We start from the raw sequence: 24,633 nt of genomic DNA on the forward strand, positions 1-24,633 counted from the left end.
CGCATTTAAAGTGTTTGATGCCCAAAAAAAGCAACTTTGTGTTTCAGCTCCTTGTAAATTCCCCTTTTTCATTCCAGTGAAGTTTTTTCTTTAACAATGAATTCACCAACTAAAAACTATTATTTAAACTGCCAGAATGGTGGAGACCGGGGTGCCCAGATAGCTCAGTCTGTAGAGCGGGCGCCCACATACGGAGTTTTGCTCCTCGACACAGCGGGCCTGGGTTTGATTCCAGCCTGCAGCCCTTTGCTGCATGTCATTCCCCTATCTCTCCCATTTCATTTCTTCAGCTGTCCTGTCCAAAAAATGATGTAAAAAAATAAAAAAAGAATGGTGCAGTTTTTTTAGGCGGCTAGGCTTTAGGAGTGGAAGAAATTAAACATGTAAGAATGTTAGTTGTGCATTTGGCAGTGGCTGTGTGTGTGCTTCACTGGCGGATAGGATCAGACCCAGGATGTGTCACTAGTCTAGCCCAAAACTGTCACTCATCTTGCATACTGCTGCAAGCCTCCCTGCATCTCCATGCCAACGCATCTCATTAAAAATCACCCAGTGTGTGCCAGGGAACAGTCCAGCCAATCTCTCAACTCCCTCTCTGTAAAATCATTATTACGTGGACAGAACATGCTTTCCCATTGGCATTCAAATCAGCCAGTAAAATGAAACCTCTGAGAGCAAATAAACCGAGTGACTGTTATATATAAAATGTTACTCACCACTTTCAGCTCTGGCACTGACCGACTCAATGTCCATTCTTGGCTGTTGACAAAAGAGTCTAAAAGGAAAAAAAGACAACAAGAAATGAAGACAAGCCACACTGAATTGTGAGGCATCTGTTTGATCCCATTTGGTTACAGATTATATGAAATAAACAGTATTTCCCATTGGATGATGGTAAAGTGACTATACAGCTACAGTTTACAGACTACATGTAGAACACAATGTTCAGTGTCATTTACCTAGTTTTTTCAAGCATATTTTATAAACTGCACACACAAACTCTGCAGTTAAGCAGTGGGACTGTGTCAACATTTTATAAAGTTTAGTGTCGATGTTTAGAGCAATGCTGTACCAAGTTTTACTGAAGTTAAAAAAGGTCAAATGATTTGTAAGATATGGCCTTTTCAAACTGGCAAACTGTCAAGCAGTATTGATGCCCTACACTCCAGGCAAAGCAATCTTTCTTTCCATGTTTTTCATCGCACTTTTATTCCCAATGGGGATTTAAACAATGTGACTTGAAAAATGACAACGTAACACATTAGACCTACAAAAAATAAAGAATAACGGGTTTTACATTATCAGTCAACATATCTGTATTATAGAAAATAGTTTAAACATAGGTTATTTAAATAAGCCAAACATGTTTTATCACAAATCAAGAAAGTAATAAAATAGTACATTTTTAAAATTATTTATTTGAAAAATAAATAATCAAAGAAATCACAGGTCACGCAGACTAAGATACATTCAAAGAAACAGCCAGTCAGTAAACATTTCTCTCTCACCCTGACCAATTGGCTCATATTCACTTTTGTTTATGTATTTACAATTTGTAAAAACACACAACTGTCAAGAAGGAATTGCGAAACATATATGGTAAGTACAATCTATGCAGCCTATTTTAATATAAGGTACTTTCAACACAATATCTGAACAGGATTGAGCTAATCCATTTTAAAAGACATTATCAGGCTTGATTCAACTTGTTTGGTTTTCCAGTGAGTTAGGCCTAGAGACTTTAACTGGATGTACAAACTTTGAAAAACGGCAGTGGGTACAAGCATTATGAACAACGATTCAAACCCTCAGAACTAAAAACACAAATGACAGCTCCACAAGCGGTGTCTGTTTCCCACAGAGATGGAGAACACATCTATGTGTCATAACAACTATTAGAACAAAGACCACCTTCCTGTTTTGGATTATGGCTTTCACACCATCTGAACCCCCCAAGAAGAACATACAATCTCCAATATGGGAGTGTAGACACCCGGTCTACAAGCAACAAGGTGTGTAATTCCACTTGAACCCCCCACACTCTCTTCCCATGTCTACACCACACAATTCAAATGTTCACACACTAAACAGGGTGCTATTATTACAGTTAGCCTGTTTGTTACAGCAAGGGTGGTTTCCTTTAGTGCCCCAGGTGATGTCAATATGAAAAGAATGACAGCATAAACGGTAAAGTAACCACTGTCAATATAAGATGTGTTTTTTTTCTCTTCACAATGTATGCTAAAAGCCTGCATTACTCACAGCTGAGCAGACCTCAGCCAAAAATTCCTTTACATACTACAATTAGAGTTTAAAAAAATAAATAGAAAAATAAACCCGCTAAAATGTTTTCTGACCTTTATTTACAAAGAGGCTCGTGCTGCTCTGGATGTCTCACTTGTTGTGGGAGAGGAGAAAAGTTCACGGCTGACAGAAAGGCCTTTCACAAAGCAAAGCATTGTGTGGAGCTAAGTAGTCTTTAAACAGCACGCCTCATGTTAAGCCCTCTCAGTGTGGGTTTGACATGTCTGAACATGAGGGAAGACACCCATCTGATTCAGTTTTCGGTCACAGCTCTCTAAGATAGTATCAGATATGGTTACTGCCTAATTTCTTGGATTTCCTGTCCTTTTGTTGAGACATGTTATTTACAGATGCTTTCCCAGTACTTTATATGATGATCTTTTTTAAATATACTGTATATTGTGTTATTTTTAATATAATTTGAGGGTTGATAAAAGTTTACAGTCACAACTAGCAATTTACACTTTGAAGGATGTCAGTCTTCAGCACAATTTTGTGAGAACACAAATGTCCAAATTGGTTGGATAAGAAAACCCTTCTTTACCCTGCCACCTTCCTAGTACAAAGCCCATGTAATCTCCGACAGAGCCCAAAGTGTGAGAAGTCACAGCAAGCGAGTGGGCGTGTTGATGACGTTTCATGTAGCTTGCACAAAACCTGAAGAAAACAAACATCCGAGGGTGAAGAACAATGATTTACATGAAGACAGCAAAGAAAATGTCTAATTGGAGAGAGAAGACGAGATTCGGAAACTTCCATTGCTAAGGGCCAACGTAAAAATGGCCAGAACGGCAAGAGACTTAGCTGTTGATATAATGTACGACCAAATTATGAATAGCTAGAGTATAATAAAATAAGAAATAGAGTATTTCCAGTAAATGAAAACACATCCAACATGGATAATCTTGTATTGTGTGCTATGTGTAGCTGGACTATTAGTGTGTTCTATTTACTTCAGAACTCGGAAACCAGAGCTGGAAATGATGTCACACCCGAGTTAAATGCGTTCCATTTAACAAGTCGAATTTTCACAATGGGGTTAACTCTAGCTATGTTGGCCATTACCAGTTGATTACAAAGCATTAAGCTGTTTTTTTGTGCATGCGAACAGCATAATATCAGAGGACAACACAGAAAGGGAGTTGGTGACTAATGACAAGCACTGCATTTCAGAAATAGCACACTCTCTTATTATTGACCATAACAACACCACTTAGGCCTTCAAGGACATAAAAAGAGTAGAAGAAGAAAGGAAGAGGAAATGAGGAGCTTTTACAGAACGTTGGAGAAGACCTAAAACCTGTGCATTAAAATGTTTTGAAAGGAAATCATTTGATACATTTCTTGTCAGGAGCACACCCATTACAAACTGTAACACAAAGGAAATGCCCAACCTTTTCCATCCCTGGAGCAGATACAGTACAACCAGTTTGGTCCTATGCTTAAAAAAAGCCCTAATTGAATCCATGTGCTCAGGATTACGTCATTCTTTAACAATGAGTCTCCCTACATTACGGTGTCCCAGAATGCCTATGGAAACAGGAAGCCCCTGCATTTGTGATGCTTAAAGAGGACACCAGTGGCTTTGTCTCTGAGAGAGGGAAACTGCGTTGCCAGCTTGTTTGTTAGGTTTTTCACTTCACTGCTCATGTCAACCCAAATAAAGATGACCATTCTGTCTGAGGGTAGTGAAGCAAAATCCCCCCCCCCCACTTATTCCATTTCATGAGAAAAGAAAATGTAATAGGAGCAAAACCCCATGCGTATGGTTGCCTGAGCGTGTGCATGTGCATACTTGCGGGCATTTCTGAATCTGAAGTGGTTTTTGGAATGAGAATGAGAGGACAACTTTGAGGGCGAAACTTCCACTCTGACTTTCCAACCATGATTTCCCACTGTCATAGATTACAGAGTGAGAATTTAGCTAGCAATTAGAATTTCTACTTCCCTTATATGCAAACCACATGACCAACCAACCACCTCTCCCTGTCTGAAGACTTTCATTATTCCCGTCTTGACAACATGTTCCTGAATCATGTCCCTATTGTGAAAGCTCTCCAGAGCCATTTACACAGCAAACAACCCAGTCTGAAGTCTTATTTTTGTTCTTTTAAACTACCAAACACTAACCTCTTTATTTTATCAAAAAGGTAGTAAGTGACAATCAGCAGAGAAAAAAGGTAAAACTCATTATGCCATGTAGTCTGATGCATTCTGGATGGCCTGCCCTACTCAAAGCCTTGTGTTGTCTGCAGACAGGCATTGATCACTTTCATAAAAGAATAAAAAAAATTGGACATACTGGTTCAAACAGGATTAACATGAGATTTGCCCAATGGACAGGTTGACTGGCTGATTTTTAGATTTCTATTTTCTGCCACCCAAAACACTGCATGTGAACCAACTGATGGGAACAATCCACTGTGAACTGAAAGGGGATGAACTGCATACAAAGTAAAGGACGATATATATAAATGTTTGTAGTTGCATTGGTGGTGATATTTACAGTGGCTTTTTAATATCTTGCTGTCCCCTCATTTCTCCTGCAGCAGGTGAAAGGGCATTAACACAGTGTTACCGTTTGTCCCAATTTCCATGGAAGTGTCCATTTGTCTTAAAAATAATTACCTGCTGGGAGTCCGGCCCACCCCCTCACCCCTGCTGGCATTAATGAAATAAGCAAATGCATCTTTTAAATTAATCTGCAGATTATTAAGCAGGCAGATTAATTTCCACTGCAAGGTAAAGTTGATACAGGATATAGTGTTGGCAGGGATTCACAGGAAGTGAATGAGACATAGCAAGGGAAAGCAATTCCATCCATGTGAATAAATGTAATGTCAGATTTAAGCTGAAGGAGAATGGACGACATACATGGGGGATTTTGTTCAAATTGTCAATACCTGTAGGTAGGCCTAATGGTGAGTCAGAATAAATATGCATCAGTGAGCACTTTCTGTCTACTGGATCCCATTGACACGTTATACTTAAAACTTATTACAGAGTTCTATCTACAGTCCCATTCTCATTTTTTCCAACCTTCACTAGATAAGTGCATTGCTGACCACCTACGCCGCATGGCCACCCACCCCTCCTCCAAACCAGAGACCCCCAGAGAGCCCCCATCCCAGCACATGGTTCACTGATCACTCATGCATCCAAGGGCTCAACAGAGTGGCTTTGTTCATCCACAGGTACACACCTCAACCCATCTCCCCTCCCCCAAACCATACAAGATTTAAAAGTTATCATCAGGAAACACTTGAACCGAGTGTGTTTGTGCATGTATGTGTGTGTTTAGTTTTGTGAGGACTAGGCTTCAGCTTTCTGGATTTAATTTAGAAGCAAACACTTAGGCAGGTAGAAACAGGCGGTGAGGCCTGCCCCAAGGCACTGAAGACTAAACCTAACTTTACATTTACTAGGCGGATTGGCACACCTACATTCCTAATGCCTGACTGACTGACTCTGCGGTGGAATAAATGGGCAAATACCACTGACACTGCACCACAGGAATAAGTATCCTAGCATGCCATATGAGAAAACAAATACACCGGGAGATTGGTTGACCCCAGGACCCATTGTGAGTGTTATGCTAGCATGACAATGAAATATCTGCTTTGCTGGTTTAAAAGTTGGCTTAATGATAATAAATACAGGATATGTGCACCTGACATTGGTAGAAGTCACTGAGTTGTCACAAATGTCTAATTAGGTCTTCATGTGAAGATGTGAAATTGAAACTTGACGCACAAAACATTAAATTGCAGCTATTCATTCAGACAGTTACACATTTCTATCTCTCTCTGCCTGGTCTTCCAGGCAACTAGACAAACACTCCATTTTCAGAGTTAACCTTTAAACACAGTGCTTAAGTCGTCTTCTTTTCACCCCATCATTATAGCATCTAAGCCCTCTTAATTTAGCCCTAGTAGGCTGCCAAACAAATCCCCATTACAGCCACTAACTGCTTTAATGCTACTGCTTTAAGCTGTGTCTCTGTGAGGCCAACAGACAGAATTATCAGTACTCCCATGTGCTGTAACACAGAGACAGCACTGGAGCTATTACACCACAGTTGCACCAGTGAAAAAAAGCCATTGTTGAGTGTTCTTATCAGTCACTGGTGATTTCTATACAATACAAACTATACTTGCCTACTCAATTACTGAACTTTCAAGCCATTCACACATGAAAAACTCTGGTGAATTGAATGACCTAAAACAACAATCCCAAAACGACTCTCTGGAACCACACATTTTTGAATGCCATCCAAACTCACAATTTCCCCATGTGTTTTTCATTTGCCGTCCTTCTAAAAAAAGTGCACTTCCGTGTTTCTTTTGAGTTGTAACTTTCTGTGCAGTGAAGGAGGGGCTGTACATGGAGAACTGAGCTGACAAATAAATTCAGCAATCTTGCAGGTCTTACCTTGACCTTTGTAGGAGTCGATGCCTGCCACAGTATCTATGGTGACTGGCTGTGATGGTGATATATTGTTCCCGGCCAGGGGAAAATGGCTGGTTTCTTTGCTCTGGGACTGCTGGGTTTCACATTTGCCACTGTATGGCTGCTCTTTCCTCCTGAAGCGGTTAGTTATGAGTTGCCATATGCTTGGTTCTTCCTGAACTGGTTTGGAAGAAAGTTTTGCTGGACAGAGGGGTACCTCCATTACCTTGACCTTCCCTCTGCTGTGATACTGAATGTATTGCATTCCCCCATCCTCAATCTGCTCACTGGAAGTTGGAAGCATTCTTCCTGTGAGGTACGAGAAAGGCCGTGGAGGCATTAGTGTCTCATCCGCTGTACTTTCAGTCAGAGAGCACTCCTTTAATTCCCTTTCAGACCCTAAAGTTACTTTGTCCTGGGGCCGGGTCCTTCTGATTCGCAGGCTGAGGCTCCGTCTTAAGGAGCTCAGTTTACTTTTTGGAGCATCAGATTTACTGGATTTGGAAGACTTTGCATCTTTGTCACTTTCAGTCTCCTTGCTCTTATCCTGAGATGCTTTGCCAAAAAGCCTCCAACGAAAGCCCCCTTTGTGAAAGCCTCCTCCATCGCTGCCTGCGTGGCTACAGGTTCTCTGGCTGTCTATCTCATCATCAGAGCCCCTTTTTCTCAGCTCCAATACTGTCATACTGACAGGCCTAGGCTTCCAGCTCCTCTGGCGGAGCCTGTGGGTCACCTCTGTGGGCACCCAAGGCCGCTGAGCCACATCAGGATTGAGGCCATCCACAGCCCTCAACTCAGCCTTCCTGTTCCGGTTCTGCTGGTTGTTTTCTAAAATGCCAGCTGTCTTGAAGGGTTGCTGGGTCCGGGTCTCTGATAGGACTTGGCTTGGGCCTGCCAGCATGCACACACTCCTGGGCCTATGAAGCCGCCTTTCTAGTTCAGGTTGACAATCTATTTGCTGCTTGACTGAGTCGACATACATGCTCACCGTTCTACTACCCAGCGTGGCTTTATCTTGACACGACCTTCGCAGCGCGGCCCGGGGCAGAGAGCTATGTCCCGCAACAGTGCCATGCCCCCCAACGACAAGCCCTTTAGCATGGACGCTGACAGATCGTAATGTGGAGATTTGAACGTGTTGCTCCTGGGTGTCTGTCTGAAAGTCTGACTCAGCCACGTCTCTGCCTTGTTGTGAGGAGTTACCTGAGTTTTTGAAGGGCTGTTTCAAAAACCTGTCTTTCTTCATTTTTTCCTCCAACTCCTCCTCATTCTCCTCCACAACTACCTCCTCTCTTTGCCTTACAGCTCTGCCTATGAAGCTCAGGGAGGGCCACCTGTCAAGATCCCGCCGTGCCCTGACCAGCCTGGGGCTGTTCTCCATTGGCACAACACCAATTATCTCTCCTCCTGGCTGCCAATTGTTAACCAGGGTGTGGGTGACCCGGCCCATTTCCAACTCTGACACGGGGGCATCTCGCTGTGTTTCGTTCAAGATTACAGATATGTGATAAACAGTTTTCCCCTGCTGCTGTTGGCCAATAGCTGTAGTCCTAGGGGTCACATCCACGGTCCCACTGCTAAGGAATAGCATGGCACTTCAATCCAACTGATTTACACATGCATTCTCATTCACAAGCATGTGGCAGAAGCCAATGTTCACATTCTGCCCGGTAGTTGTTAAAATTCAGCTCATGAAGTCCTTCATTTGGAGACTAAATTCCTATGCCAGGCATAATCCTTCACCTTTGACATGGGAAAAAACTTCAAACAAGTTAGAGCAAAGCCTCGCTGCCAGCTGCATCCTCTGGCTCCTTTAATCACAGAGGCATTTAGATGGTAGCTCCTTTCTCCACACACTTTGTTCTACCTTTCTTGCACAAGCAGATGAACAAAAGAAAAACTGGTTATCCACAGCTTGTTTTGCAAAAATGTCATATCTGTAGTAGCTGCAAAAGTTGCAACTTAAACAAAGAAAGAATCACCCTTCCTCCTTGAAAAGTTATGAGCTGTGAGCAATCCTTGTTGTTGGTGCAGCGGTGCAGACAAACCCCTTAATCTCTGAGCTCTTGCCATGCAGAGCATGAGGGAGTGTGTCTCTGAACTTTCAGCTGCCTTCCAACCCCCAGGACACTTGGAAAACAAGGAATGGATCCCACAGGCATTACACACACCCTCCTACTTTCTTTGGAGCTGCTAGTAGTCCCAGAGAAATAAAAAGACCAACATAAACATGAGTTTAACAGAAGACGGAGCTGATTACAGACACTGCTGTAATCAACAAAGACTACCAGCCATGAATGGATGCTTTGTGTATTCTGACCAATAGCTAAACACAAAAAGGGGGATCATTTCCCATGTTTAATGGAAGAAGAGATATTATAGTTTACAATGCCCTTTGTTGATTTACTCACATTTTACTGACCAACATATTGTATTAAATTAAGGGCTGAAGAATAGCTACACTGATTATGCTGTACACAGTTTGGTCATGATATCTTTGATAGGGAAAAACTCAATAAAAAAAGCCTGCCTCTCACTACAGGACTTAAAAGAACACAAATGCAAACTTAACTTGTGTTAGTAACATGAAGTATCCACACATCTACACACCACGCTTCCAGTGGCTCCCACTACAAAGCCCACACACAGTGGGAGAGTGTAAGCTTAATGGACCAAACAGCATTCACATGTTCTTGCTCCATTCCCTATTTTTCACAGCTATGATGCTTTGGTGAGCTGAAATGGGGCCATTTTTATACAGAGCATCATCTGAATTAAGCCAGATTTTACGTGCTCAACTCTGCAGCACTTAGTTACAGAGCGGTTTGGGCTGGAACACTGCCTCTTTGTGGTCAAAAAGAGAACAATGCAGGTGGGAAACAAAACATGAGGCACGTTCCTCCTGATGTTGAATTTATATCAATTTAGCATTAACATTGGTATAATTTGCTCTAATAAGATACGAAATCCTGACACAGGTACATGATCTACTAGTATTATTGCTTCTGAGGGATTTTGGCAGAGGAAACCTAAAACATGGCAACACTGACTGCCAGAGTGCGTCACTATGGGAAATGCAGTATAACCATGACTGCGTCACTAAGGGAAAGCCAGTATAACCATGAAGCTGGAAGTTGCAGTATAAGTGTCAAAGCAGCTTTGTGCCAAAAGCTGATTCTCATCCGTACTTAATTTTCACAAAAACACCCTGAAGCCCTCTAATAGCTGAAACGCTGATCATTTCTTCACATTGAAGGAAAAACATGCCCCAAAAGGACATTACTTTAAGCTTAACTAAATCAAGGCCTTTGCCATTTCATCTAATATACAGTACGTGCAAGTACTGGAATATTGGAGGTGTTTCTTGTTGCATTCTTCCCTTTTGTTTTCTTATCAGCAGACCAAGAGGTGTTAGAATCAATTGAAAATATTTAAGGTATGGTTCCAGGAAACATTACCCCACATACACAATGAGGGAAATCTTGATGTTTCCTATGAAAGACAGTATTAAATATTAACAGTAAAAACGTTAAGATGCCAGTTTAGCGGGCTTTGCTTTGCTGGCTAACAGTTAAGCTGGCTTTGCTGGCCTTTACCTGGGTCTAGGAAGCAGAGGTTTGGAATAATATGAGGCTCATCGTAAAGCAAGCAGTCCTTTTCACTCCATTGGATCTGGTAGTGTTGAGTTCGTCTGCGACCCCCGAAGCACAGCAACATAGTCTACCTCAAAGGGACTTTTTTATTACTCACAATACAACCAAGAAAACATTCAGGAGCCTAAGATTTCCTACGTCTGTCCAAATTGTTGGTCATCTTTTTATTTTCTTCTCCTCATGGGTTTTTCTTTGGCTTCCATCACGGCAGTGCTGTGAAAATATCATTGCAGCTCAATTCTCAGCTCCTGTTGTTGTCTACCATGGCTGCAAAAAAACCGTCTCTTTTGTCAGTTGCATCAAGCAACCATGATGGGGCTTCCATGCAGACCTGATAATGTGGTTACCAGCACAAACCCGACCGGTTACTGGACAGTATGAGGAAGTGGCCCAGAGAGGCCATGTGTCCTGGTTCACTTGGAGTTGTTTCCTCCTGGTAATTTTTAATGCAGGTGTTGGCTAACAGGGTCCACACTGATAGGATTAAAGTTAATCCACTATCCTGTTGTCTCTGTTGCGGGTTGGTTCAGTGGAAACCTCCGCTGTGGCAAATCCTGAGATTTTGAAGTGCTGACTTGGTAACAGAGCTTCTCTTGTGTGCTCCTTATTCTTCCTCTGTGCCACAGCTAAATGTTTCTCCCTCTTGTAACCATATCTTGATGGCAGGGTTTTTCAGAAAAACTGGATAAGCATGTTTTGAGGTTCCTGAATTACCCTCCTCCTCCTCCGTATCTATGTGGACACATCAGCCTAATTGTGAGCAGATGTTATACTGTGTGTGTTGGCCATACTATATCCATTTATCTGTGTGCCACTTTTACAAACGATAGTGTGCTCAACATGGCTCTGAGCTGACTTTGCCCTTTATTTTTCTAAGGCTACATTCAAAGTCCTTACCAATACAAAAGATTTTCTTGGTACTTTATTTTTATTTTTTAAATAAGTCACACCTGTCATTAATCTTCCTTTGTCAGTAAAAATGTCATAAACAGAAAGGTACCGGTGGGGTCACTTCATTAAGAAACTGCATACTGATTCAAAGATGGCATTTTTTAAATTTCTTTTAAAAGCAACAAATTCCCACAAGAAAATTCTTGTCAAAGTTTGAGCTAACTGAATTAGACAACCTCCCTCAGATGTCTCCATGCTGCAGTCACCCACTACAGCTAGAAATAGTGAGTGGTTCAATTTGGAAAGGCTTTCACACTATCATCAATTATCTTCAGGGCCTAAGTAATTTCAGGGGTTGTGATACCTTCTGAACACCTATTAGCAGGAAGCACGGAACAGATACATTTGAACAGCTGACATGACACACCTACAGCATCGGTGTGTTTACCTATAACAGGACACAGACACAACGTGCGACAAGAACTGGTGTTGTCTAGCATATTGCAGGATTATCCAAGCCACGAGTAAAGCTTACTAACTCTACGTCAGTACTGGAACATGATTCAGCATGAGGAAGACAGTCATGCACATACAGTACGTGTGCTTTTTTTAAGAGGAGTTTGCTTCCTCAGGAACTGTCGATGACGGCGGTGACAAGACTTTGCATAATCAGCATAAGGCTGGTAAGTGGTCATCTTCGAACGCCACCTACACGTTTTCTGTCAATAAGGTGTTGCTGACCTTATTAACACATTACACAACAGCAGCCCGACTCACGCCTGACGAGCATCCAGAACAAAACCTCTGATGTCATCTACTTTCTAAAAGCACAAACACATGTGTGTCATCCGTATAAATCAGAGGTGTTCAGTGAGAGCTTTTGTATGACAATTCAGTGCCAAAGAGTGAAAGCTCTAATGAGAACAAAAATGTTCCTTGATTATCTTTTAGTCAAGTGAATACAGGGAGGAGGAATCAAAATTCTCACAAAGTATTTCTAGAAATACTATGTAGACATGGATCTGGGCTGTATGACCCAAAATCAATATTGTGTTAATTCATCATTCACACATCACACCTTCACACATCTCAAAGGCTATATAATAATATAGTTTTAACTACTACCAGACCTCCCTGATAACTGCAACTCTGTGCTCATATTATCTGCCGAAACATAGTGTTTAACTGAATTATTGTCATGTTTCAAGTTGCTCCGTTTCAAATGAAGATTAATGTTACCTAAACGGGGTGTTAATTCTTCGTAGGGCAGCGATTCCCAACCCCCAGCCCCCAAACCGGTGTGTCTGTTAGTACTGGCCTGGGGCTTGAAATATTCCCAGAATGATGGTCTTTTTTAGTTGTCTTTTTTTCCTCTTACAATTGTCTTTTTTTAATTGCTTTAAAGGGCCCCATACTATGCTCATTTTCAGGTTCATAATTGTATTTTGAGGTTGTACCAAAATAGGTTTACATAATTTCATTTAAAATAAAAAACAATTTTGTTAGACTGCGCATTGCTGCAGATCCTGTTTTCACCCTGTTTGTTTAGGTGTCAGTTTTAGCAACAGAGTGAGACATCTCACTTCTTTACTATCTTTTTGGGAGTTGCTCATCCAAAACATTAACAATAAATAGACTAGATCAAAATGTTGTAGTTTTTGTAGCGACCACCTTCAGAGTTTTTTTCAGTACAGAAAAGTACTTTGCACATCTGTAACATGAAACAGGTGCGTCAGAGGGGAATACGTAATACAAAAGTCGCAGAGAAACTCCTGCACATTGTCTAACGTGCAAAAAATAAATTTAATCCTAGGAAATGTTTCGGTAAAATTAATGAAGGGAGTTTCGTTGAAATATATATATATATATATATATATATATATATATATTGTAAAGAAATATAAATCAACCTATTTGTTAAGAAAAAAAAACATTCAAGATAGGCTTGCTGGCCTCTAGGTAAGGCGGTCACTAAGATAGCCATCCACAGATACAGCATCCTAAGGAGTCACTGTGCCAAATGTATGTTTAACATTAAAACAAGATAAAATCATACCAACAAATATTTAATAGCTTAATATTATATGCACTAAAAACGTATGCACATGTGGCCGGATTAGCTCAGTTAGTAGAGCAGGCGCACATATATAGGAGGTTTATTCCTTAACGCGGCGGCCGGGGATTCGACTCCGACCTGCGGCCCTTTGCTGCACGTCATTCCCTCTCCCTCCCTCTTTCTCCCCTCAATCTGTCCTACTAAAATAATTGCCTAAAAAGCCAGAAAAAATTAATACAAATAAATAAAAAATAGGTATGCCCATGCATGCATATGCTTTAGGCTTCCCTGCACATTATTGTAGGCCCAGTTTAATACGCAACTTTAATATGAACATTTTATACAACATGTAGTTGGGTGTCCCTGCTCCATCTCGCTCTCAGATAAGGGGTCCTTGGCTTTAAAAATGTTGAAGAGCCTTGGCCTAGATTGTAGAAGGCTTTATTTGAAAACTATTTTCTACTATTTTCTGAAAATGTGACTAAAACATAACCTAAACAGTCAGTTCAGTTCAGTTAAAAACTTGATTGACAAAGTTTTTTTTTTGGTCCTCGTCTATAATAAGTTACAGTTAGTTCAGTTCAGTTCAAGTTTATTGTCATATGCATCTTAGTACGGAGTACCACAGCAATGAAATACAACATGCCTTTTGCACTCCCAAGTCATGGTTTATGCCGCACAAATCACCACATATATCATCTACGTCTTGTCAACAATACCTTCAAAAGTCCAAAAGTTTCAGACCTCTAAGCCTAAAGGTATGTGAGCTAGGGGTTTTCTAGTCTTTGGTGGACTGATGTCCCCAAACCTCTCCAAACCCTCTCCCAGTGACCAGATTGTGCCACCTTTTACTCACTCCTGTGACACTGGATGAATATACCAAAGCAGGGGTTCTCAAACTTATTAAGCCTCTGACACACCAACAAGACGACCGACCCTCTGCAGAAAAGGCAGTTGGACTGATCAGTATCCACGAGTTGGTCAAAAAAGTGCCCTCACCAAAAGTGACAAGACGTAATACGTCTCAATAACAGCAGGCAGCGCTAATCTCTATTGTCGCACAAAAATGAAAACCAGCAGCTGATTGGACAAACGCACCAAGTGGGTATAGTTTCTCTAGAAATTCAAAGCCAGACTGTCATGGCAGCTTGTTCAGAATACAATCTCATATTTTACTAAAACAGTTCCCAAAATGTGTTTATGTAAACCTTTTAAGTGAGAAATAGGCCATGCAGTTACTGAATCTGTCTTCATTTCATATCAACAAAGCTCATTTTTAAAGATTTTTATCAGATTTTGAGAGACTCCAGTCACGCCATAGTATTCATAAGACAATGGGCTAGGTGGGGATCGACTTTCCGTTTGGTCTTGATGCAGACCTTGGTCTGGAATTTGAGAAGCCCTGTAACTAAAGCATTTGTGATGATTATCAAACTTTTTACATTCATTCAAACATTGTTTTTTCCTCACAAAACACGTGTGTGATGACACGCATGTTTTTTGATGTTCTTGGAGGAGAGACTTAGCTATGTTAGCTTACACGTTCACTTAGAATAACTCCGATGCAACATTTACTATATACGTTATAGTGGATTATGTCACAATAATCAAAATAACTTCCCAATATCTAAACAGTGAATATCTAAAAAACAGCAGTCAATCAAATGCTATAGATGCACAAACTACCATGTTTTCAGTCACGTATAGCCAAAATTATGCAGTTTAATTCAATTCATTTATTTATCAATCAAAAAGTCAATTGTCAGAAAATGTCATTTATTGTAGGGGCATGTTTTAAGCAAAAGTGCCAAATATTCTCTGGTTCTATTTCTGGAATATGAATAGTTCCAGTTTTATAGAATCTTTTGTGATATCCAAAATTGACTATACTGTATGTACGTTTAAGGATGAAGTAAATAAGCAATTGTGGCTTCACCTGAAGGGCAATTAAAATCACTAATGAAAGTAATCAATAACTGCAGCCCTACGGTCATGCCATGTGTGAATTAATTTCACACTAGGCAGAGCGCTAGCCTTGGCGTCGTGCCCAGCTCGGAATTTCCGCCAAGGGCTGCGCTCAAAATAAAAATGACTTCAACTTTGACCTTGTGGCCGCTAACCTTGTAAGGTGCAACCAATTCCAGAATGTATACTTGCGCTGCACTTTTCCTCTCATGCTCTTCATGTGTAGGTGGCTTATGAGGATAAGCTAATTATTTGAATTGCAGGTGTTATTGTGGGTTGCTAAGGTGCATGGTGATGAACTGTCAACACCCAAGTATTCCCTGGCTGATCAAGCCACTGTTGAAACCCATCAAAAGAAAAAAATAACCTCAATAAAAAATGTACATCTTTAAGAAAAAAAATGGGGGAAAAAATGGTAACAGTAATAAGTGAGGGCAGTCAAGGGAGTTCCTCTGGAACACTGTTTTCCTGGGTGCGACTATCCAGCTCTCTGTGGCACAATTAATCCTTGAAGCTACTCCCACCAAATTTGATAGGTCTGTCAAACAGTATATTCCCTTAAAAGATCTGAATTATAATTCAGCAATATAAGACAACAATATAACACAACAACAGCATGTATTCCCAAATTCCACTATACAAATCACTTAGAATTTGGTTGCAATAAAAGCCAATCTGTGCATGTAGGAATATGTGTACCGGTAAGAGCAAAGACACACACACACACACACACACACACACACACACACACACACACACACACAAAGTATGCAAACATGATTTTGATTCCCCCAATATTAAGTGATTAACCAGTACAAGTGATTACACAATGACCTACCAATTTTCAAAAGGACATCAATTTACCAGAACCCTTTTACCCTCCCCTTCTTGCATCGACAGTGAATTAATATTTGCAAATAAAAAAGTCAAGAGATTCATACACAGAGAGAGAAGGGCTACAGACGGCAGAGAAAAGTTTATGATAATTGTGCTTGCAGTAGTGGTATTGAGCGTGGGTGTAGAGCTTTTTAAAATTCAGCTGCACTACCGATGAGCATACGTCACCATTGCTCCACTGCAGAGAAAATGATAGGTTAGAGGACGTCTGTGGGAGGTTGTGAAAAGAATTCTAGACGCTTCTGTCCCTTAAATTCAGGTTTTGAGAGAGAGCTTGTGCATTTGTATAGTGTGTGTATGTAAGAGAAAGATGGATAATTTAAGAGATTGAATGTGAGAGAGACAGTGACAGTGGGTATTTGTTGTATAACGTCAGCTGAGCAGCATGAAGCCCCCCTAAGATGTTTTACCTCCAAGATGCTCACTGCTAATTTCCTCTGACAGAAAATAGACTAAATATAACATACTGACGAGACTCAGTGTTTGTTCACTGTGTGCTAGGATTCCGCTAGGATTTCTTTCAAATATCCAGCACATAGATGGTACCTTGGGATATATGAAACAGGTGACCTAACATCACCGCTCATTGTACATACAGTTTAGCAACAAGACAAAATGCTGAGTGAACATTATTAGTTTTTTTCATGTTGGTTTTGAGTAGGGGTGGAAAAAAAACTAAAAAATACAATACAGCATAGTATAGCGATATTTTCAGTGCCAATACTGTATCAATACACAGACGCCAAGTATCCCACTTTGCAACAATTACATTGAAGGGATTTGAACAAACATAAATGTATGTTTTTAGATAAAACAGATGTTGATAAAGTTATCTTTTGGGGACATCATTTGAAATTGGGAAAGATTAGAAGTTTGGAAAAAAGTTAATAACTTGCAATATATTGCAGAACATTGCAGCCGTCTGGTAATTCCCACCCCTAGTTTTGAGCAGTCTCCATCCCCACCTACCTAAAAAAACCTTTTACACGGTAAGTGAATACAGCGTATCAGGGGAAGAAAATGTCTCCTGCAGCGGGGAGTCAGAGGGACTGCAGGGTTTGCTAACATTAGCCTCCTGTCTCATCTGGGGTCCGATAAACAGTACATTCATCAAACGCTATTTTCCAAGCTATTGTAGCCGTCATATTTCACGGGCCCCACGTGAGAGTGTTTTTCATGGCAAAACAACCGCTGAGGCTTTCGCTGTCCTCGCACTGTTTATTCGGTTGTCATGACTTCAGGAGTGATGACGTCCTGTTACAGTTCCAGTTGCATACCCTCAAAGGGGAGAGAGAGAGATGACTGTTTGCTTGAGTTCAGTGTAGCAGACAGCTCTGTAGAGTCAATTTTAACTTTATGACATTTCATTAAAAGGTGCTCTAAGCGATGTTGGGTGACGTTACTTCTTGTTGACGTTCGAAGTATTGTCGAACAAAACAAGACTAGCTCGTCTCCAAATCCTTCTGATTGGTTATTGGCTGGAATGCTGGATCACTGTTTGTGTATGCTTCGTGGTGCAGGTGGGCACAGTTTATTTTTGATGCCGTTTGTAGACCCTGGGCTGTCTACTGAGACCACAAAAATGTATACCACACAAACAAAAAATACATCTTTAAAATGCAGCCAGTGCATTTTTTTACACATCACAATAAATAAAACCTTCGGGAACATGAAGAGAGATATACTCAAAGGAAGGAGACAAAATAAAACTACAAGTGATGGCTAGCTTAATAATAAACAGTGTTCAAGTCAAGTTTTAAGTTTCCGTGTGTTCTGGGGACAGGCAGCTCACGGATAGTGAGGAGATGTTTTCCGTATGTGACAACAAATGTTGTAGCCTAAAACACGTGTGACTTCCTTAGAGCACCTTTAAATGCTGAAGAAACAGCGGCAACAATTTTGTAATGGTGGTGAGCCACTACATACAGCGGAAACACTAGTGTGTTAGTACCTGCAATTGTACTTAACATGGATAGGTGGATGAATAGGTGGTAGTCTTGACTTTCGACTATTGCATTTTGCAACCATCACTACCACCCTGCAGCCAATATGTTATTATTCGTTTGATGTGTCAGATGAAGAAATTGAAGGTGTAGAAAGATGCGGGTGACGCAGACTTGGCCGGAGAGAATGGAACAATTATAGAAGAACTAGAAACAACTAGGAATGGGCAGCTGGAAACATGGAGGCATACACTGGTTTGTAGAAGATGACAAAATTACCAGTGAGAGTCCGTAGGAGGAAGCTGCAGAGAGATGCACAGTTTTTGCTGGCAGGTTTGTGTGGGCTGGTGGCTCCCAGTCCTCCTCCTCCTCTACACATTAGTTTGCGAACCCCCGCTTACTTCTGGTGTCATCCTTTAAAACTTGCCTTACAAACTCATTTTTATGGAGTAGCTCTGATGTGGTATTGCATTCTGTAATCTTAATTGCAATGTAGAAATATTAATATTTGTATCGTTGTTGGTAATACCACAAAGCAACATAGAGAGACCTGAAAGATTATCATCAGTGAGCAGGGATGAAATAGGCTTGATTACAGTGAGTCCATTCACTGAAAACAATGACCAATGATAGCTGCAATGTTCTATTATTTGTTGACGTCTCTGTGAAGCACCAGACAATTTAACAAAAGAGGTCGGAGTCAGACCCAGAAGAAATCCGTTCAATCAGGCTTCTGTGTCATTTAAAAAAAAGAGCTTGCGTATTAAAAGACTAGTTCCAGCTTTGTATGTGTCACTATCTTGCTCACCAATGTCTATCTATACATCCATCATCTTATTTCTCCAATTTCCTTCTTGAAACAGCAACATGTAATCTGTCATGCACCATCTGGCCTCCAACTGCATTATTGTATCTCAGCACCATCATGTTGTAACAATATATGCAATTGTTAAAATAAATTGAACTGCCAATCACAACATTAGTCAGCCACAAACTGACGGCTTCTTGCTATGACAGTGTAAAGTTACTTAAACTATTACTTTAGTTCAGATATTTTTTACACTCTTGATTCTCTTCATTGTGTATGATGCTCTGGAGAGCCAAAACACAAGTCATTATTAATTATTTCTATGGTTTACATACAAAACCACAAGTCTGCTGTATTTCTAAAGGAGAAGCAATACATATACAGTATACAATTCCCTGCAATCTTCTCCTTTTCACTCCTTTCAAGGTTTTTCCTTTCTTTGCTCTTCCAAAAAGAGGGCCAAGAATAGCGACACATTTGGGCACAAGCTCCCATGCAATTTCCCACGCCTTTTGTCTCCGTTCCTGTGCCGCCCATGCATGCTGAGACAATAAGCTGGGGGCTTCGTTATGAAGCTGACAACACACCATTTTATAAAGGAGTCAGGAGGAACATTAACTGCTACTGATGCCCCTGTACCAGTGCTAGTAACATGCAAACCTATGGAGCAGCTGCTGACTGATCTACACACAGGAGTCTTTATTTGTTTCTATCCAGCTGATTCGTTCGTAAAAAGCTTATAACATAAACAAGTTTCAGTGTTCCTCTCTTGATATAGTGCCATTCGCGTACTCCAAACAGTTATGTAATCAGTTTTCAACCGATAATGGCTCCAGGGTAGTGACGCATCATTGGTTCTGTATTCAATGTGGGATTAATTGTTGTATTCATTTAACTAGCATATCTGTGACTGATGAAAATCTCAAATCCTCAGCCTGTGAAATAGCTCTGGGAGATTTAGTTCCACAGGTGACTGACAATTAAGCCACGCTCCACCAGTTCAAGTTAAATGGCGCTCAGTATGACGGGTACCGTGGTAACTTGGTTACTGACAATTAGCATGGTGCTTAGAGTGTGATGGGCACAAATGGGAAGACAGTGAGGTAAACATATAGAAATCTTTACAAAAAAAATCTATTTACTTATCTCAATATAAAAAACACATCGACGTATAGGCCTATAGGTTCCCTCCCTGTGGCTTGCACAGGCCTAAAATAGCCACAAGGCTTCAAAAAGTGGAGATTCAGCATGAAATTGAATAACTTTGAAACCATTTCTAGTAGGGCCGTTGTGAACCTCCATCAGTAATTCCATCAGTATTCTGGATGAGAACATGTCCTCAGTCAGACACAAAGGCCTTAGTTCCAGCTCAGTAGCCATCACCTGTGTCTGAATGACACAGACGTTGAGGCTGGAGAGGCCAGTGCAAACATCTGAATCCTAATTGGTAAGTTTCATGACAGCTCTATTTGTCAAAGTCAGTATGGGGCAGTTACATTACATAGTCTTCATGACATTTCCAGGTGCCCTTAACATAATGATACATCATCCTGTTCCTCCCAGGTACAACGGAGGAAGAAATATTCATTATGCTTATTGTTTCAGTCCAGTAAGATATGGGCACGAGCAGCAGGTCGAGGTGAAAAAGAAAACCTGCACGTGATTAAATTGGACGTGGAGACACTGAGTCATGGTGCCTGACTAGTGTTTCCTACAATTTGGCTTTTGAGGAATGATGCCTGCCTGAGGGCTTTTGTTATAATGTCAACCAAATCGGAAAATGGCAGCACTGAGATGGACTAGCTGAAATATTAAGGAACAAACACAAGATCCTTACATAATCACAAACCTAACAGTAATATAGAAACATGAGCTCATTATCTGCAAGTTTCCTTCGTTTTTGTCATCTATAACGTTAAATGTGAGGATTTCAAAACTGCTGATCAGAAGACACGATTCTCCGCAGGGCACCACAGTGTGCTGAATACACAGTTTCCGTGACTCCATCTGACACCATACCGCAGAGTCTTTGTCTGTCTTGTTTGTCATTGACAACTGAAAGATTTCTTTATAATTACAGAAAATCTGACAAAACTAAAACTAGACAAAAACTGTAGAAACTTATTTTTGCCGAAACATGAGACAGAGAGCCTGTGTGATATCTCATAGAGATATCACAGAGAAGAGATAAGTGCTGTGTATTCAACCTGGAGGGGGAAAAGGGAAGAAAATAAAATACTTATTAACTGATATCATTTTAAACATTCACTTTTTTTTTTCAACACAACTTGTTCAGACTTACACCCAGCCTGGAGATCGAATTGTCCAAATGCTGACAAGCCATTTTTATTAGACATGGGGGAGTTCTCCCTTTGGGAAGTGTCAGAATCTAGTCAATTTAATTGAGGAACATATCTGCTGTACCAAAGATATTTCTTTAATAACTTCTGTGGAGTGTCCAAGCAAGCAGCTGCCACACACGTACAGTTACAACCCTTAAGCAATGCGATACGGTCATCATCTCTGAACGTTATATGAGGAAATGTCATCTCATTTCTTTGCATCATGGCAGAACATAACTAATTTTATTAACTGTGCAATATGCACATTTCCACCTGAAACAATTCATTGGCAGCAAAGAAAATTACATCTAAATTGCAATAAATGGGCATTTAATGACCATGAGCGAAATATGCTGCACTTGAGATGCTGATGTGCCCCAGGTTTATATTTTTCATTTACCAGAGGCCTCTTGAATGCACTTAATAGAAAATATCTGCTGTGCAGAGCACTCACAGTGTACATTATCATTCAGCATTACTGCTTCATTGAGATTTGAAGTGTCATAACACCCTACACCTTTAATCCATGCTAACTTTTCTGCGAATGACCTTTTTCCCCCTGCCACTAAGATGTTGATTGTATTTATGATACACAAAAGCACACACACATTCAGCAGGCATCCCAAAGCTTGTCTTGTGTAACCCAAAGTGAAATAAGCACCCTGATGAGTGGAGAATTACAGCTTGGGCTACTGGAAAACAATCGCAGCAGATATGACAAGAACGTGATCTTCTCCAGGTTCTTCTCCTCCACCTCTTCCTCCTCCTCCTCCCTCTTTCCGCGTCTCTTCATCTTTAACTCTATCCTATCCGCCCACAATCCTCCACCCTCCCCATGCTTGCTGAACACTGCATCAGCACCTTCCCCAGGAGAAGGGAGACCTGTTCTTTAACTAGACCCTGACGAATAACTGCCACTTCAAAAATCGCCAAGATGCACCAGCTTCATCTGCTCCCGCACCTTCTGGGAAGATGCAATTCTATAATGTGATTCTCTGTTACGTAACCCTGCATGATAAATAACTGCAGACATTCCAAGATTAATGAAATTCAGGGGAAGCCCCCCCACACTGCCTGATCTACAATGCTAGCAGAAGATGACGGTTCTGCTATTTTTACTCAGGCATCTCCATGGGTACAACAGTTTGAGGTCACATGGATGCCCGCCCCTCGGAGAAGCACACTGCTGTCTGCTGCAGTGCACTATTTCTGGGCTCCAGGAAGAGACAGGTGTGAGCGCTTGTGGGGGGGGGGGGAACCTGCTGAAAGGTGCTACAACACTCTGCTTGAGGGCTTCAGGGCTGATGGTGCAAATATTCCGCATGGTGCAAAAAATAAGTAGGAGCCAAATGCTACCACTGTTTTACCTCCAGCGTAATGAAGGCAGTTTAACTACAGTTACCAGTCAAGGTCAGTGTTTGGGGATCAAAAAGTAAAAGCTCTTGTGGCTGTAGTTTTAACCGATAGGCTCTTTGTCTGGATTGAGTCTGGACCGGCTGCATGGCTGCTGCTGCTGCTGCATGCCAACGAGATCAGCACAGCAGCAGTTTTAGTTTTGAGCCTCATCGTAGTGACAGCTGCAGGATGGCCGGCTTTATGTCGACATCAGTCTCCCTTCGCATAACCCAAGGACTAGTACATTCAGAGGGCTGATAAAGAACTTACCACACAAAAGACCAGATAGTAGAGTCTGTGTCTCAGTAGACTTCATGATAATAAATATCTTTAATTGAATCCTTTAGTGTGTTCTGCTGAACAAGTAAGATTTTCAAAATCTCAGCGTCTCTCTATGCGTTGTCTGAATGTCAACTAAGTCCTGCACACAAGAAGTGTGTGCCAAGCAGAAAACTACATTTGACACAGTATGTTATGTTTAAGGGCGGTGGTTGATGACCTTTTCTGGCTAATGACCGCTTAAAAAGAGGCAGCATCAAGTTGCAAGCCTATATTGCGACCAGTTCAGCGTAATTTTGATTTCTTAATAATGAGGCCTGGGGGAGGTATATTTATCTAATAATTACATTTTATGTAGCCTAAATCTGTTTTCCGTTGCTTTACCCCTCACATATATCTGCTGTGGTCCTGACTCCTAGGTTGGGAACCACTTAGTGGGATGAAGCCGACTCGTGTAAAGAAACTTTAATGGATCAGGGAAAAATAATCTCAAAAAAAGTAATCAGTCATTTTTGTCATAAGAAAAACTGAATGGGCTCAACTGCAATAATTATAAGCAGAAGAGACACAGGTTTTCCCAAGGACTGTGTAATGAACTTGTCCTTTGACGTTTTATGTGTTAGTATGCAGTCAGAAGCACTTTCCATTAGATGATGCTTATTTCATTGTCAGCAACCCACCAACTGAACATCTGCATGCGTGTGTTCAGGTGACATCACTGCTCGGCTTTAATCTTGTACTGACGTCAAGTAATAATCTCTCACCTAGTGTGTGACAACTGTCAAAACGAGTGACTACTTCAAAGATCATCATGTTAACCTGAGAGAGATGATCAGATAAACCAAAATTAACTTGATTACGGTGCATGAATTAAAGAAGTGGGTTCAAAGATCTCAAACAAACAAATATGAATAGACTTATGTTGAGGATGCTGGAGACAGTAAGTCTGCATTAAAAAGGTCCCATGGCATGAAAATGTCACTTTTTCAGAGTTTTTTTAACATTAATATGCGTTCCCCCAGCCTCCCTATGGTCCCCCAGTGGCTAGAACTGGTGATAGGTGTAACCCAAGCCCTGCCTTTGAGAAAATGAAAGCTCAGATGGGCCGATCAGGAATCTTCCCTTTATGAGGTCATAAGGAGCAAAGGTTACCCCCCTTTCTCTGATTTTCCCACCCAGAGAATTTGGCCCACCCATGAGAAAGAGACATCATGGCTTTCAAACAAGCAAAGTGGCAGTTGGTCAAAGCCACACCCCCAGCCTCCACCTTAACCCCCACCCCTCTCCTCCTCGAAAGCTACAGAATCAGAAATGGCGCATACTAAGGAAGGCTCATTGTGGGACTGACTCCAGTTGATGTTATTCTGCACCAAGGTTGAATTTTGAGAAAGCGACCACGACTGGATATGGTAATAGGAGACCACTAAGTTCTATAAAAGCATCCAAAGAGCACCATGTCATGGGACCTTTAAGGGAAATGTTCTTTTACCGTCCAACACAGTTGCAAAAAAAAGTTATTTAATTTAATTAAGGATTTTATGGGCATCAAACTTAGAAAGGTATAACACTTTATTGTATTACTGTATTGTAGTATTATCATAATACCAGCCAGGATAAGTATGTGAAGGAAGTATTTAGGAAAAACAAGTGA

General features: G+C 41.0%; 1 protein-coding gene across 5 annotated transcripts in view; it reads right to left on the reverse strand.

Moving 5' to 3' along the window:
* Nucleotides 1-24,633, reverse strand: part of agap3 (ArfGAP with GTPase domain, ankyrin repeat and PH domain 3) — a 125,339-nt gene that overhangs the window by 70,538 nt on the left and 30,168 nt on the right. For 2 of the 5 annotated variants that reach the window (XM_034888469.1, XM_034888471.1), the window contains exon 2: nt 717-775. In XM_034888469.1, the coding sequence (XP_034744360.1) occupies nt 717-775 (59 nt within the window). Of the gene's footprint in view, nt 1-716; nt 776-6,735; nt 8,821-10,349; nt 11,012-24,633 lie in introns of those variants that run through there. The other 3 variants (XM_034888468.1, XM_034888470.1, XM_034888467.1) reach the window with 3 other exon arrangements.

Source organism: Etheostoma cragini, chromosome 12 (assembly GCF_013103735.1).
Source record: "Etheostoma cragini isolate CJK2018 chromosome 12, CSU_Ecrag_1.0, whole genome shotgun sequence".
NCBI classification, from domain to species: Eukaryota; Metazoa; Chordata; class Actinopteri; order Perciformes; family Percidae; genus Etheostoma; species Etheostoma cragini.